This window comes from Penicillium pulvis (genome assembly GCF_028828015.1).
Source record: "Penicillium pulvis strain IBT 33274 chromosome Unknown contig_23_segment0_segment0, whole genome shotgun sequence".
Classification (NCBI taxonomy): Eukaryota; Fungi; Ascomycota; class Eurotiomycetes; order Eurotiales; family Aspergillaceae; genus Penicillium; species Penicillium pulvis.
Genome location: NW_026643075.1, coordinates 1,960,851 through 1,977,163, shown reverse-complemented (window position 1 = coordinate 1,977,163; position 16,313 = coordinate 1,960,851). Strand labels below are relative to the sequence as shown.

The following is a 16,313-nucleotide window of genomic DNA, read 5'->3' as shown; positions in this document are numbered from 1 at the left end:
TAGCGATGAGGCCCGAGGGGCATGGCCTTCAATTCAAGTTCTCTGGTCGTTCGAGGAATGCAAGGGACCTTCTTTACGTCCATTTAATTCATTAATTCAGGCCTACACTGTGTCATCGCAGCACCGTTCCATCTTATAACCCCCTTGATTACCTATCAAGGTTTTAGGATAAATTTACGTAGTTCTATGACGATAGATATTATCTCTGTACAATTCCCAGGCTCCTCCCAAGGTCCCCATACAACTTCAACTTAAAGCCTCGGTTTCATGCCTACGAACCCCGCGATTCAGCTTCTATACAAGAACAAGGAATATTTTGAAATTGGGACATTCATTTTAGAAATGTATCGGCTGTGTACATTACAGATTCGTGAAAAGATATAAAGCTCCTATACCGAGCGAATTTAAGACTTACTGGACAGAGCAGCAACACCGGGCAGGTCCTTGCCCTCGAGCAGCTCAAGCGAAGCACCACCACCAGTGGAAACGTGCGACAGCTTGTCCTCAACACCGTACTTAGCAGCAACAGTAGCAGTGTCACCACCACCGATAATAACAATAGAGCCAGACTGAGCAGCGGAAACAGCCGCATCGAGAGTCTTCTCGGTGGCGTTGGCGAAGGGCTTCAGCTCGAAGACACCGGGGGGACCGTTCCAGAGGATAGTCTTGGCCTCGCCAATGGTCTTCTGGTACAGCTTGACGGATTCGGGACCGACATCCAGACCCATGAGGCCATCGGGGATGCCCTCAGCATCAGTGGCGTAGCCAACCTTAGCGTCAGCGGCGAACTTGTCGGCGGTGACGTAGTCGACAGGGAGGACGATCTCAACGCTGTACTTCTTGGCCTTCTCGACGATGTCGCCGACGATCTTGCTGCCAGCCTCGTCAAACAGAGAGTTGCCAATCTTGACGTTCTCAAGGGTCTTCTTGAAGGTGAAGGCCATGGCACCGGTGATGATCAGGCTGTTAACCTTGGGGAGCAGGTTGTCGATCAGCTGGATCTTGTCGGAGACCTTGGCACCACCAAGGATGGCGAGGAAGGGACGGGCAGGGTTCTCGAGAGCCTTAGCGAAGTACTCCAGCTCCTTCTTAACGAGGAAACCGGCGGCCTTCTGGGGGAGCTCGACACCGACCATGGAGCTGTGACCACGGTGAGCGGTACCGAAAGCGTCGTCTGGGGGTTGTTAGCACGGGACATCACTCCTCACATATGGTAAGAGAACATCGGGCTTATACGTACTAATGTAGATATCACCAAGAGCAGTCAGACCCTTGCGGAACTCAGCAACCTTAGCAGCGTCGGCCTTGACCTTCTTGCCCTCGGCATCCTTGGAGCTACCCTCCTCCTCGGCGTGGAAACGCAGGTTCTCAAGAAGGATAACTTGGCCAGCGGAGGCCTTGTTAACGGTCTCCTCAACCTGGGCGCCAACGCAGTCCTCGGTGAAGATAACGCTCTTGCCGAGCTTCTCCTCGAGAACTGGGACAACGGGCTTCAAGCTGTACTTGGGGTTAACCTTGCCGTCGGGGCGACCAAGGTGGGACATCAAGATAACGGCCTTAGCACCGTTGTCGATGGCATATTTGATGGTGGGCAGGGCACCGACGATACGCTGGGGGTTGGTGACCTTGAACTCGCCGTCGAGAGGAACATTGAAGTCAACCTGTAAATTGAATCTGTGGTTAGCGATTGGGTTCTTTTAAGTGATAATTTAGAAGGATTTTTGCTCTCGAAAGATAATCACTTACCCGGATCAAGACACGCTTGTCCTTGAGGTCGACATCGGTGATGTTAAGCTTGTTGGAGAGAGACATTGTAGATGATAGTCTGATGGAGAGTCAGATATGAAGAATTAAGGAGTGGGCGAGTACATACCTCAGGGGACGGAATATGCGAAGAAGCAATGAAGCCAGGAGGGGAAGTAATGGTAATAAAGGAACTCAATCAGGGCCACGGTGAGTCGCGACAAGTAAAGATTGGAGGGGCAGAGCACTAATGGTGGGGCCCGGTGAGAGCAACACGCCCGCATCCAGCTGATGTTGCAATCGGTACTTACCGGTCATGTACTTGCTCGGAGTATAGTACTTTGGCTCACTACGACATTTTGGCGGAAATTAAAAGTATTTCTGGGGCCGCTAGTACCTCTGATCCAAGTTCTTTAGCTACTTCGGAGACTAAGATCGGGCTGAAGCGGGACTGATGTCACAGCTTCCGTTTATTGCGGAACATGCCGGACGTCCTGGGGTCCTCTATAGCCTCGGAGTCGGGGAATTCTGGGGAGATCGCCGGCTGAGATATTCGATTGGCCAGACTGGAATTGTACATATCCGCTACAGTGGTGGGATGTTTTCGTTATGCCGAACACTGCCATTGCAACCAACACAAGAGCACGAATTGTCTCCAAAATCACCAATAGCAATCCAGCAAATATGTTAACAAGATACAATAAAGTGCAAGAAAAAAATGGTGCGCGAATCGATCCCACGCAACAAAAAAGAAAGAAGGACCTATTGAAATGCAACCTGTTATTTCCCCCGGAAATTTATACCCCCTAGCCATGAAAACCACGACTGTGGGCCAACCGGAACGCCTGAACAAATGAATCGAAACCGAAAGCAGTATATAATCAGGGGCGGGTCATGATCATAAGGTGTCGTTGTGTGTGCAGACTGTTTTTAGGACTCCTCGGAGGAGTTGGTGAGCGAGAGGTACGCGGTCCACGCGATACCAATGCATGAAACAAATGGCTATGTATAGTCAGCATGGCAAGCTTAAGCCCATATGTGGTTATGGATGCGTACAATCTGGAATTGGATTGGAATGACCCGGAAGTTGAGAATCTGCACCGCCGGCCACAGCACAAAATTGGCTTTGAGAGTCGGCAGGTATACATCGCGGAACTTCTGTGCTAGAGCTCTCTTGCCGCCACCTTCAGCGATCGTCATGTAGGAAAAGAAGCAGGCGAGACCTATACCACACGGGTAAGTCAGTGTCTATTCGAAACCGAAGAAAATGACAAGCAACACCTACCGAATGGTGCAAAGATAAATTGATCAAAAGCGACACGCTTGAATACCGGAGTGGTCGGGTTCGCCTTGGTGAGGGGGAATGCCCGAGACAAAAAGCCAAACCACTGGAATTGTATGGGGGCCATGAAGAAACCATACGCCATAAACCGAGTCAGACGCTCAAAGTCGAATGGCGGCGGCGCAGTTTTGATATATCCTGACTCTCCGACGACAGGCGGCCTTTGCTTATCCAAATCTTCAATCTCTATCGAAATAAAGTCGTTGTCTTCCAGCGATCGTTGCTGTGATCGATGCCTGAACGCCGTGATAAGCTGCGCAACCGTATCGGCCACCCCACCGAGCACCTGTATCCACCGTCAACAACCAACTCCTGCATTATAGCTCAGTACATGTATTGGAGTCCGAGCTTACCGCGTTGGTGACCATAGTTGTAAGAACTATATCGCAAGCTCCAGTCAGCCACATCGCACACCGCAACACCGGGATCCGGCGGGAAGATCGACACAAAACCTACCTGGCTTTTCGGCATAATAGGTATTAAACTTGGCGGCAAGGCGAGCAGCTACGGCCATCTCGATGAGGAAAATAATCGTGTGTAGAAGAGGCTATAACCCGTGATGGGCGACCAGGTTAGCTGTGGCGCTCAAGGAGTCGGGAAGGGATCCGGAGCCACCGATGTCGTTTTGGCTTCGTTGTTCCGTAGAAAGGGATGAGAAGAGGGAGATGCGTACCACGCGACCGTAAATGTAACGGCGGTTCATTCCATCGAGAACTTTCCGTTTCGTGGCGGCAATCATGGTGTCTGAAGGAAGCTGTGGGCCCGGATTTATGGAGGGGAAGGTTCGATTGATGGCAAGATTCCGGGAGGGCGCGCCAGTATGACGCAAATGTCAGGTAACCAAATCGAGGAGGAGAAAGGGACCGAATAAATTCCCTGCAGACGCATAGGTAAGGGGAGTAAGAAAGATAGACACCTGGACACTTGTACCCCAGATAGAAAACCAAAGTGGAGGATGCGACTCCGCTATGACTAAAGGAAAGTCGCGGTCACTTTGGATGTAACTAAGCGTCACTGATCTCAGCCTTGCACGGCTAAAAATGATTGTCCTATCACAAGGGACTATTGATTGGTTGACTTTTTCTATTATTAATAACCACTGTTTCATGTTATTGTATTCTATGTTCTTCACTATATACAGTTCATTTCCATGCTAAGATCGAGGTTGGTCATCAGCCAGAATATCCGGCAAGTCTCGAATATCGGTCGTTTCATTCGTATTCACATCCACTAGTCGCACAGCCTCTAGATGCAGAGGGCCAGTAGCAAGTGGAAGTAATTTGATTTCGGTGGAGTGACAGGTTCCAGGCAACAGGGGGCTATAAAGATGATCAGCAGTGTAATAGATCAATGAGAACCAGAGAACAAAACTCACCCCACCCGGATATCGGTACTCAAACTGATCAACTCGGCTTCTTGACCCACAACACTCTTTTGCATCGCATGCACGATATTATCGTCTGTCACGGCCTCAGCTACTTGATCTTCTTTTCTACTAGAAATAGACGCGGAGGAAGGACGAGCAACATGGCCCCGCGGATCAACGCGCTTGCGACGCGGAATGACGATCAATGCAAATTTTCGTGGCACATTAGAGCGATTCACGATGAAAACACCCCATGAAAATGGTGAACCAACTTGCACTCGGACCGGCCCAGTGAAGGAAATAGTAACGCCCACGTCCGTAACAGAGTAAGCGCGCTCTCGTAGGGAGCTACGGCTGGCACTGGCCGCTGGTGGCTGGCCCGACACAGATAGACTCGTGGGGCGATTTGTCCTCTGTAAAGCCGTACTGGGGCCACCAAAGGTAGGATTGAGGGCCAAGGAAAAATCAACATTCGTCTTCCATTCCATGGAAATTCGTGGTTGGCAATCCTCCGACAAAAGAATCACTGCACCAAGGGAAATCTCCAGCACACTCACCACGGCGGTGGATGAAGGGTTAGTCTCTGGGCCATACTCGGGGGTGAGCTTATAAACCAGGGTCACGTCGTCTCTTGGGCGGCACGTCAACGGAAGAGTGAGACCAGGAATGTCAGACATGGATTCAATGGCTCCCTCAGATAATTTCAACTCTGCTTTGTCGAACAAGACTTCACAGTTCAAGAACGGAGTTACCTCAAAATCGAGACTAGCAACCGTCGTTGGGACACCTGTGTAAGAGCTGAGCCTTGAGTATCGAATCCTTGCACTGGCTGCAGGTACTATACGGAATGGATGGCCATGCTGCTGCTGAATATTATAGATGGGGTCTTCACTGTAGGCAGTGGGCACCACGCGCAGCAATCTAGATGCGGGGAGGAATGGATCTTTGTGGGCAAGGGATTTATCACCTGCCAGGGGCTGGAGCATATTCGTCGATGCAGGGACAAGAGGAGGGAGGTAGTCATCTTCGGGGTCTTCTGTTCGGCAACCCTCTGAAGAGTTTAAGGTGGCCGAGCCGATAAACAAAAGCGAGGGCTGATGGATGCGGTTCCGCGGGCGCTCTTTGAACAGTTAGCAGGATTCGGTCGCAAATTGATGACATTGCAACTCACTGAGGAAGCTGCCAATGCTCCATATGAGATAAACATGGTTTCCAGCTGTACCATCCTCGCCTTCGAATTCGTTGAAAATCACCAGTGGTTCCTCGTCCAAATCCACAACCCCCGAGAATATCGCCTCCCGAGTAGGCGTTGGATTTTCTGCAACGGAATCTGCTGGGTCTACAGCATAGACATCAAGCCTTACTTCCAGGCGAGGCAAGTAATGTTTAAGAATAGCTTCGGTGCAGTCGGAGAGACGGAGGACAATGCGGACGGGAAGGCTTTCGTCTAGAGGACTCGCATAAGTAAGAGCGCATCTACACTATATTTCAAGTCTATGACATACCAAAGAAAAGGATAGATCGCTGAGGAATTGAGGCTAGAACGGACGGCAGATCATCTGCGCCATCTTCCAATGCGGAGGTCAGGGCCCCCTCTAGATCGAGCCCTGGGGCATGAGGCACAACCGTTTCTAGGACTGCGTGCCGCAAGAATTCTCCAGGAATTTCCAGACCAGGCATTGCGACCAAAATTGTCGCATGCAATTGTTTCGAACAAGCTCCTGGGGTAAATGACAACAAGTGGGCGCAATAAGGAGATAAACGGGATGATAAGATGAAAGTGCAAACGCTGCAAACACGTAGCTTCATCCGCGCTTCGCTTTTTCATCACCTTCACCTCGTCAACCTCCACAACCATGAATCCAATGAATGGCCCAGGTGGTGCTTCGGCCCTGTGGCAGGAGGCGCGCAATGCAGACGGTCGCGCATACTACTACAATGTGCAGACAAAAGCAACTCAATGGACCAAGCCCGTTGAGCTGATGACTCCAGTCGAGGTTGGTATCCCAGTTGTCACCTATCCTGTGAATAAACATTGCGCTAACCAGCTATCTCTCTTACGTATAGCGTGCCCTAGCGGATCAGCCTTGGAAGGAGTATACAGCGGATGGTGGGCGCAAATACTGGTACAACACGGAAAGCAAACAAAGCACGTGGGAGATGCCCGAGGTTTACAAGAATGCGCTCGCACAGGCTCCTCCAGCTCCAGTCGCGCCAGTTGCGTATGTTACTCCCTGGTCTTTTCCTCAGTAATGACTAACCCCTTTCAGCGCACCCTCTTTCGTTGCCGGTGGCTCCAGCTCCTATTCCCATCCCCAGCGTGAACGCGACGACTACGATCGAGGTGACCGAGGTGACCGGGGTGATCGAGGCTACAATGACCGACGTGGATATGGAAATTTTGACACCAATGGAATGGTGGCCGCGCCGGCTTTCAATACGTCTGAGCCTGAGTACGGCTCCATCGAGGAAGCGGAAGGCGCCTTCATGAAGATGCTGAAACGGCACAACGTGCAGCCCGATTGGACATGGGAGCAGACCATGCGTACAACAATCAAGGACCCGCAGTACCGCTCTCTTAAGGACCCCAGAGACCGTCAGGCTGCCTTTGAGAAGTACGCGGTCGAGGTTCGCGCGCAGGAAAAGGACCGAGCGAAGGAAAGATTCGCTAAGCTCCGTGCAGATTTCAATACCATGCTACAACGGCATCCTGAGATCAAGCACTACAGTCGCTGGAAGACCATTCGTCCAATCATTGAAGGTGAGACTACTTTCCGAGCTACCAGCGATGAAAGCGAAAGGCGGCAGCTCTTCGAAGAGTACGTGGTTGAGCTCAGGAAGTCACACGTGGAGCAAGAGGCATCCAAGCGGAAAGCTGCTATGGACGAGCTGGTCAACATTCTCAATGGCCTGGATCTTGAACCGTATACGCGCTGGTCCGAGGCTCAGGCGGTCATTGAGTCTAATGACAAGGTGCAAAGTGACGATAAGTTCAAGTCCCTGAGCAAATCCGATATTTTGACTGCATTTGAAAATCACATCAAGTCCTTGGAGCGCACATTCAATGACGCCCGCCAAGAGCAAAAGGCTATCCGAGCCCGTAAGGAGCGCCGTGCCCGAGAGCAGTTCGTTGACCTGCTGAAAGAATTGCGGTCTCAGGGGAAAATCAAAGCTGGTAGTAAGTGGATGAATATTTGCCCGCTGGTTCAAAATGATCCAAGGTACCAGGGCATGCTGGGTCAGTCCGGGTCGACCCCCCTCGATCTGTTCTGGGATATGGTTGAGGAGGAGGAACGCTCGCTCCGCGGTCCTCGCAATGATGTATTGGATGTTCTTGATGTGAGTGAACCTGGGTCCCAATCTTTTCTTTAAATTGTGCTAATGTTTCTGTCAGGACAAACGGTTCGAGGTTACCGCCAGTACTACTTTCGAAGAGTTCAACTCTGTTATTGAATCTGATCGGCGTACCTCCAAAATCGACCCTGACATCCTTCAACTCCTCTTCCAGCGCATTCAAGACAAAGCAATCCGCCGTGACGAGGAGGAGAAGCATGCAGCTGATCGCCACCAGCGCCGTGCCGTTGATGCTTTGCGCTCTCGGATCAAGCGCCTTGAACCCCCAGTGCGTGTCACAGATACATGGGATCAGGTGCAGCCCCGTTTAGAAAAGTACGAAGAATACAAGTCTGTCGAGTCCGACGAACTCCGAGAGTCTGCGTTCGACAAGGTTATCCGCCGCCTGAAAGAAAAGGAAGAAGACCTTGAGAAAGACCGTGAATTACGAGACCGCGACCGAAGCCGCCGGGATTACGATCGTGAGTATCGCAGCCGAGGAGAACGACGAGGTGGCAGCCGCGTCAGTCGCAGTCCAGAGCCCGATGCCTACGAGGCAGACCGACGCAAAGCCCAAGCGGATCGTGAACGATCATACCGTACCCGCGATGATCGTGACCGAGATAGAGACAGGGATCGCTCAGATCGCTACCGTGAGCGCGAACCCCGCGACCGAGACTCCGATCGCCGTCCCAGAGACCTTGACCGTCGGGAAGATGAACGTGAACGTCTTTACCGCACGCGTGGCGATCCCCGTGGTAGCCGTGACGAGCTGGATTATGGAGACACTCGTAGCGTGGCCAGTGGGGACCGCAGGCGCAGACGGGAGAGCGACACTGAGAGCGTAGCCAGTCGGTCTGTGAAGCGATACCGCCGAGATAGTCGGGAACGGGAACGCAGCAAGGGCCCACGACGAGACCGTGTCCGCGAACGTTCCGCAATTCCTGAGGAAGATGCAAAGAACGACGAAAAGGCTATTCATTCTGGCAGCGAGGAAGGCGAGATCGAGGAGGACTAGAGAGAGGCTACTTTACTATCTACGGCATTCAGCTTGGGTCGATAGGATCAAATAACAAGCTTTCTTTTTTTATAAGTTCTCCAACTTCAACAGTATACCAATGAGGTCCATCTCTATTTGACTGGATCATTCTAGAGCCTGTTGCTACTTTCAAGTGCTGCATTGCTACCTAGGTGTCTAGACCGTGTTGATATCACTTATATGAAATATATGCGACATTCATCAACACGCTCTCCCTAAACACCCCTCCTAGTAGCCCGCAGCATTCGGCATCGTCTCCGGGGTATCATCTCGAAACTTATTGGTAATCAAGTTCCCAAAGGAAGGCGACCAATCAACCCGTGGACCCAAAGTCGGCAAATCCCAAAGCTCCGAGACAAACTTCAGAATGGAAGTATGGGTGAAATCCCCATCGCCCGAACTAGGCTTGTTCTGAACAACACCCTTCTCTACCCAAGGCGAGATCAACATGGCCGGAACACGAATTCCCAGCCGATCGAAATGGAAGGTATAGTTCTTACCATCCGGTGCACGCTCGGTATATGGGATGTTGTCACCAGCAGGAACACCAGTTGGAGGAGCAACATGGTCAGCGAATCCTCCGTGCTCGTCCCAGGTGATAATGAACAGAGTATCTTTCCATTGAGGAGAGCCGCGAATGGCATCGTAGATGCTCTTCATAAAGTTCTCGCCCATGTTGATTGGGGATTTCGGGTGCATGGACATATAATCGCAGCACTCGGGATTGATCCAGGTGAATTGAGGTAGGTTTCCGTTCTTCGCGTCTTCGTAGAATTGGCTGATAGGGAGCACGTTGGTGTCTCCCATGCCCGATTTGGCGGTCCATTGGTAGAAAAGTGCGTCAGGGAGGAAACTTGCGGATCCTTTGCCTGTGGTGTTTTGGTAGTTCATCCAGGTTATATTGTGCTCGGTCAGCTGCTCAAAGATGGATGTTTGTGGCAGCATTGAGACGTTGTATGCATTATCATTGGATCCATGTCCTGCGCTCTGTTAGTATTGGATCAATATGATTTTCAAATTGTATATATTACCATGAACAGTTCCTGAAGTCAAATATGCGCGGTTGGGATTGGTGGGGCCTGGGACAGCTGCAAACCACCTATCAAACAACACGTAATTCTCTGCCATAGCCTCTGTAACTGGGACAAGATCGGGCTTATAGTAATTAATAACTTCGGCTGCCTCCATCATGTTTTGCTGAAGATTGTAGTAATAGCTCTGCTCGGTGACAAAGCCACCCATGGACGACTTTGCATCTGCAGCAGGATGATAGGTGCCAAAGACCTGCATGTTTCCACCAGTAATTGAGTGGTCGGGGTCATCTGAGGCAATGTTGTTCGCAATATCAGCTGCGCAGATATTCTCTGAAGTGGGCACCGAGACATTGGCCAGATTGCAGTAGTCATTGTTTACCAAACCGTCGATGGCAGAGTTGTAGGTGAATCCGCCGGCTAGTGTGTCAAACGAGCGGTTCTCTTGGACAAGAACAACAACATTTTTGATGTTTCTCATGCCAGAGCTGGCTGGGAGCGCAGCGGCTCCAAGGCCGAGGCCAATGGTGAGAAAAACAGTTGAGAAGGTCATTTTCATGGGGAAAGCGCATGCCCATCTACATCTAGGTGATCTGGCTCTCTATTTATGTATCCCTTGCATTACTCGGATCTCAAAGGCCCCACGAGGCACTTTCCAATCATAGAAAACCATGACCAACCAACAGAGGGCTCGGAATCACGCACTCTGGTGAAATCCGCCTCGGTGTATCCCGGATGTTTGAAAACCCTCATAATGTAGATCGAAAGTTTACCTGGTTCCCCGCACAAAGACAATTCTCGCGACTTTGATTGGCAGCCTCAGTAACTTGTCCCTGATTGTCTCTTGATCATGCACAGCCTTGGCAAGTTAAGGCGGGATCTGTACGGAGATCGGCAGTGGAAGGTTGCATTAATTTTGTCTAGTACCCTACCGAAGTGGGTATTGAATGAGGGGTTATAGAGCTCGCATCTACTTCCAAGGTTGTCGAGACAAAGCAAGATCAATAATGTTTCATGCTGGGTAATTATTACTCAATTTAATCGGGAATCTAGGCAGACTCTTGTTCAAGTTGGAATGCTGATTATAAACTTTACAATAGAGTCCAGGAACAAACAGCCATGAATCTAATCGATCTGTGATGTGCATAGGTTAAGAACATATATTTCACACTCCCGGGTGCATTATCCAAAACATGCCCTATCTCTTTCATAGTCTAAACTTGTATGGATGTGTTTCTAGGCCCAATTCGTTGACCTTTTCGTCTCTACCAGCAACATTCTATAATGGTATCAAGAATGACGGAAATAGGTGCCCGGCCGATGCGCGTAGTCTTGGCACCAGCAAGGTAAAATCACATGTGAGGGCACTCAAGTGGTCCTGTCATGAGCTATACATAATCTTGACAGATTTCCACATTGTCTAGATACTCTCTTGTTATCTAAACTAGCGTGGTGACCTTCGAATACTCACCCCGCAGGAGTCAATGGTGCCCACATTCCTTTTAGCAATGCCACCCTATCAGGTCTCAACTTCCAGATATTTAAAGTTTGTAAATTTCAGTTGTCTATTAAATTCAACTTTGGGATGAAAAATACTAATCCTATGGCTATGATGTGAGTCAAGTCAACAGCGAAATGCTCGATGTACTTACGTAGCCCACGTTCTGTTTTGTTGACCAACCTCGAGCCATGCTCTGCAGCCAGCACTCAATGCCACAGGTCTCATTGACAATGATTGCCAGGTGGTGCTAGATACCTAATATTGAAAACGATATGCATTCCATGCCACTGAAATGATTTTCCTGGTCTCTAGTTTGGAAAATTTATACATTCACTTATTGCTTCGCATTGGAAGATTCTCTCCCACAAGTACCACCGTACCAGGCTCTGGCTCTCGTATAAGTATTTCCAAAACTTCAGATAACCAAATATATATGCTCCAGCTCCTCTATAACCTTAGTACTTACATAGAAGGACTTGGCCGTGTATCCTTTGAGATGCCTAAAAGGCTCTTTCGAGATAGGCAAATTACGTCATTTCAGGACAATCCACACTGGAACATCAGTGAACTTGGGATTGTGGATTATATCTAGAACTTCATTTCATGAGATTAGTGTGTCTCTTTTTCGTAACCCATAATGTAACATAAGTATTCCATTATAGGAATAACTTGGAATACACGGTAGGTGATGTCCACGCGCGCTGTAGTCCTGACATATCAAGGAGGTAAGTGCTTTCCTCACGCGGGCACTGCAGCTCGGCTAGCGTGCTTAACTCCGGGGTTGCTCCGCCCGCCTATGGCTTAACCCCGTTGACGTCGCGGAGACCGGTCGCAAACTTGCTCAAGAATGATGGGCCAATCATCACTTAGAACGGCACCGTCTCATGGAGCATCAATCGGGACTAAACCGACATAGTGGAATTATGTAGCTTTGCGTTATGAATCAACTATAGATGATACTGCGGGACGGAGGTATGGAGGTGGGTATGGAAGTGGTTATATAAACAATCCCTCCGTCCCCGATTAACTTCGACAGCAACCGAAAACTTCTTTCAACTGTCCTACACAACACTTCCAAGCTTCTCTCACACCCTAAACGCCGAACGATAAAAGTATAATATACTCAAAATGCCGTTTCTTGTTGGAAAAGAGGTCGGCCCTACTGGCTATGGTACCATGAGTACGTTGCATCAGAGAACCTCTTCACATGGTCAATGGATCTAATTCTTTTAGGATTGACCTGGAACCCCCAGGTAACCCCAGAGGATGTTGCCTTTGAAACATTGAACAAGGCTCTAGAGCTAGGTGCCAACTTCTGGAATGGTGGCGAACTCTACGGCACACCCGACTACAACTCCTTGCACCTGTTGAACAAGTACTTCACCAAGTACCCCGAGAATGCCGAAAAGGTGGTTCTCAGCATCAAGGGTGGACTGAAAGTTGGCCAGTTGATGCCAGACGGCTCAGAGGAGAACATCCGTCGCAGTGTAGACGAATGCCTGAAGGTCCTGGATGGAAAGAAGAAGGTCGATATCTTCCAATGTGCGCGCCAGGACAAGAATTTCCCCGTCGAGCACACCGTGGAGGTCCTCGCGAAGTGCGTGAAAGAGGGCAAGATTGGGGGAATTGGACTAAGTGAAGTGGATGCCGAGACCATCCGACGCGCGTATGTGCAAGATATATTCCATTTCATGATGTATGTGCCATTTACTAATTATTCTATAGAGCCAAGGTAAACCCCATCGCTGCCGTTGAGGTTGAAATGTCCTTGTGGTCAACTGATATCCTTGAAAACGATATTGCCAATGCTTGCGCAGAGCTCAACATCCCTGTTATTGCTTACTCACCCCTGGGCCGGGGTGCACTGACTGGCACCGTGACCTCGTTGTCCGACATCCCGGAAGGTGACTTCCGTCGGCATACTCCGCGCTTCCAGGAGGCCAACTTTCAACAAAATATGAAGCTGATCAACGAGGTCAAGAGCCTGGCATCTCGGAAGGGTGTTGCCCCAGCTCAGGTGGCCTTGGGTTGGATCCGGAGCTTGAGTGAAAAGCCTGGCATGCCTACTATTATCCCCATCCCCGGTGGCACAACTGTTGACAAGGTGACCCAGAATCTTGTGGGAGTCAAGCTGTTCTCTGATGAGGAGTTGGCCGAGGTCGACACAATCCTGAAGGAAAATGCCGTTGCTGGATCGCGCTACTAAGGTCTTAACCTACTTTTTTAGCCGTTAGCATCGAACTAGAGCTTAGAGCAACAATGACAAATATTTTGAATTTGATAGATCAGATCAAGTGTAGAAGAGTCAACACCCAATCTCACTGAAATCGAACCCGAGAGATCAATTACGGAGATTGTCTGCATTGCAGAATTCTTCTTTGTGTTCATCAGGAAGCAGGGTGTAGAGAAAGAGAAAGAAAAGCCAAAGTAAGCTTACCTAGCCATTGAGTTGTTCAAACGGACTCATCCGTTCTTGGACCTGTTGTTAGTTCATCTTTGTGTAGAAAAGTCATTGAAATTGTGTGGGAGGGGGGGGAAAGAGGAAAGAAGAAAAACAGGAGTGGGAAAGTTAAGCTGGGGCAGCATCACGTGAGCCAATTGGGAGACGCTAACAGCTTCATTGACCTTCCCTCCTTGTAATCAACAGCAATTCCAATTTAGCCCTTTGTCTTGGTGAATCTCCTGACAAAAATTTCTTTGTCGCTGACAGCCCACATTCACAATGGCTTCCCGCGATTCACCCGGTTCCCCCCTTTCCTCTGTTGGCACAGCAGACGAGTCTGATCACGAGTCTGTCAAGCAAGAGAGCCGCGCTCAATCACCATCAGCATCAAATATGCCCCCTTCAAAGCGGCGTCGAACAGGAGTAGCCTCCTGGGATCGACACACTCCTCTTTCTTCTGTTCAAGACGATGCGCCCCCTCCAGCCTCGCCTACAGCTTCCATCTCCTCCGACAGCTCCGGCGATGTCCCGAACTCTCCTAGCCTTATGGGCCTCCTGGGCCACCAGGACGACGATTACAGCGGAAAAACTTGCGACCAGGTCACCGTATGCATGTGGGAGGGGTGTGCTGCTGGTGACCTCGGCAATATGGATGGCTTGGTGCAGCATCTCCACCATGAGCACATCGGGAGCCGACAGAAGCGGTACTCGTGCGAGTGGGTCGATTGCACTCGCAAAGGCCAAACACACGCTAGTGCATATGCACTCCGTGCTCACATGAGAAGCCATACTCGAGAGAAGCCATTCTACTGCACTTTACCTGGTACGTTCGATCCTAGCTCCCCTGTCTCATTGGTTCCTCGATGAATGAACAGGTTGGGAAGAGATTCTGCCTCACCCACAAGCAGTGCATTTATGAAGCAGTTAAACTGACTATTTGATTCGAACAGAATGTGACCGCAACTTCACCCGTTCCGACGCCCTTACAAAACACATGCGCTCTGTCCACGAAATCGACTCTCTCCGCCAAACAGACGCGAAGTCAAACGCTGGCGGTATCCCCAGTACACCTGCCTCAAAACTGCAGCGCATCCGACTCAAGCTATCTCACCCTTCAAAGGACTCTGGCGCCGAAGGCGATCAGCCTCACGACCATATCATTTCTATGAACGCTGCGCCCCCAGCAGATCCTGACGCCGAAGATATGATGATGCCTGAATTTGGACCTGAACTTGGCTTCGAGGATGCAGAGCTGGATATGCCTCCTCACGACCTATATAGACTGCTGCGCCGGCAAATTTTCTGGGCAGAGAATGAGGGTGCTCAGTTACGCGCGCAGTGGGATGAGATCAGACCGTTGCGCGAGAACGCATGGCTCGAGAAAGAAGCTATCCTTGATGACCTCATTGATGGAGAATTGAGACTTTTCAGTGCTATTGTTGGTGCTGCAGATACTGTGGCTCCGCTTGCCTCAGGTTCCAATCCGTCGACTAGCCTTGAGAAGCTCCAGCAGCAACAGCGGCAGTTTGCGCGGCAGCAGGAGCAGATGAGGGCCAAGTCGGTGGAGATGGAAGAGGTTGAGATGGAGGCAGAAGCTGAGACAGAGGCAGCAGAGGTTAGTGCTGCTGCTTAGTCTTCTGCCTTTCTCTTATACTTGGCATCTCGATTTACCGGGTTCTTTCATGGTGTCTTTACTTTTTAATTGGCGCAAGCGGTGTTTTACAGGACCTACGCTATTCATGGATTGGAGGAAAGGAGAACGGGGTTAGCACTTTGTACGAATAGCTTCTCATTTCTTCCGAGTCGCAGTTATACCAGTATTTGATTTGAGCATATTTACGCTCTTTTACGACGACCTTGTCAATATTAATGATCCAATTTCTTCTTGTTTTACGACTCACAAGTAGACATAACTTGGAACCAATCATGACCAAGAAGTCCAAAGAAGGACCACTTCATTCGCTCTAAGTAAGAATAGGAAATGGACATCACATATAGTGCTCCAAACCAGCTGAATGATCTTGTGCAGATACAGAAAAATCAATCGACGCCGCGGTAGCCACTCCATAGGATACAATATGCCGGGAAGCAAAATGACAACAAGAAATGGGACCGACTCGGAGAAAAGTAATAACCAAAATTGGAACAAAAGCCGTAGCTCACAGGAACAGTTTAAGTAACTTATCCAAGCACACCCAGAAAGGGACAAGAATTAAACATGGGCAGATCCAGCTAGCCCGGACCCTCGCTCTCAATGGAGCGTAGGGGTCAAGTTTTGCGATCTGCCGATGGAATGAGAAAGTGCAGAAGGATGAAATTCAAAACAGGAGACAGAAACTCCGAAAAAGAGACCCCTAACACGCCATGCAAATATCGTATGACATTCGAATCGTATTCAAGCCAAATCGGTTCTCCTTTCTGTGCTTCTTTTGGGTTGCGCAAATCATTCGACGCCTTTCGCAATGCCATGCAGCTCGTTGCATCCGTATGTACTTCAATGAAACAATCATCATTG

The 16,313-nt window shown here is 49.8% G+C and overlaps 7 protein-coding genes across 7 annotated transcripts; 3 read left to right on the top strand and 4 right to left on the bottom strand.

The window, feature by feature from the left end:
- Positions 1-404: 404 nt before the first annotated feature.
- pgkA (phosphoglycerate kinase pgkA) lies at positions 405-1,812 on the bottom strand (the record flags this gene model as incomplete). Its single annotated transcript, XM_057064561.1, has 3 exons — positions 405-1,174; positions 1,241-1,661; positions 1,747-1,812. The coding sequence occupies 3 exons, from the start codon at positions 1,810-1,812 to the stop codon at positions 405-407; spliced, it is 1,257 nt and encodes a 418-aa protein (XP_056922304.1).
- Positions 1,813-2,673: 861 nt separating this feature from the next.
- Positions 2,674-3,824, bottom strand: N7503_005013 (Mpv17/PMP22 family protein; the record flags this gene model as incomplete). The annotated part of the gene is made up of 6 exons (XM_057064560.1): positions 2,674-2,745; positions 2,800-2,966; positions 3,029-3,371; positions 3,439-3,464; positions 3,542-3,632; positions 3,759-3,824. 6 exons carry the CDS (start codon positions 3,822-3,824, stop codon positions 2,674-2,676), a joined length of 765 nt encoding a protein of 254 aa, XP_056922303.1.
- A 414-nt stretch (positions 3,825-4,238) lies between these two features.
- N7503_005012 (TRAPP trafficking subunit Trs65 domain-containing protein) lies at positions 4,239-6,131 on the bottom strand (the record flags this gene model as incomplete). The annotated part of the gene is made up of 4 exons (XM_057064559.1): positions 4,239-4,404; positions 4,461-5,571; positions 5,623-5,898; positions 5,957-6,131. 4 exons carry the CDS (start codon positions 6,129-6,131, stop codon positions 4,239-4,241), a joined length of 1,728 nt encoding a protein of 575 aa, XP_056922302.1.
- A 176-nt stretch (positions 6,132-6,307) lies between these two features.
- On the top strand, positions 6,308-8,802 carry N7503_005011 (snoRNA-splicing protein PRP40; the record flags this gene model as incomplete). Its single annotated transcript, XM_057064558.1, has 4 exons — positions 6,308-6,448; positions 6,519-6,673; positions 6,722-7,790; positions 7,846-8,802. 4 exons carry the CDS (start codon positions 6,308-6,310, stop codon positions 8,800-8,802), a joined length of 2,322 nt encoding a protein of 773 aa, XP_056922301.1.
- Positions 8,803-9,051: 249 nt separating this feature from the next.
- N7503_005010 (putative phosphatidylglycerol specific phospholipase) lies at positions 9,052-10,407 on the bottom strand (the record flags this gene model as incomplete). The annotated part of the gene is made up of 2 exons (XM_057064557.1): positions 9,052-9,803; positions 9,855-10,407. The coding sequence occupies 2 exons, from the start codon at positions 10,405-10,407 to the stop codon at positions 9,052-9,054; spliced, it is 1,305 nt and encodes a 434-aa protein (XP_056922300.1).
- Positions 10,408-12,483: 2,076 nt separating this feature from the next.
- Positions 12,484-13,561, top strand: N7503_005009 (aldo/keto reductase family protein; the record flags this gene model as incomplete). The annotated part of the gene is made up of 3 exons (XM_057064556.1): positions 12,484-12,535; positions 12,589-13,021; positions 13,081-13,561. 3 exons carry the CDS (start codon positions 12,484-12,486, stop codon positions 13,559-13,561), a joined length of 966 nt encoding a protein of 321 aa, XP_056922299.1.
- Positions 13,562-14,077: 516 nt separating this feature from the next.
- N7503_005008 (C2H2-type zinc finger protein) lies at positions 14,078-15,431 on the top strand (the record flags this gene model as incomplete). The annotated part of the gene is made up of 2 exons (XM_057064555.1): positions 14,078-14,621; positions 14,749-15,431. 2 exons carry the CDS (start codon positions 14,078-14,080, stop codon positions 15,429-15,431), a joined length of 1,227 nt encoding a protein of 408 aa, XP_056922298.1.
- Positions 15,432-16,313: the final 882 nt, after the last annotated feature.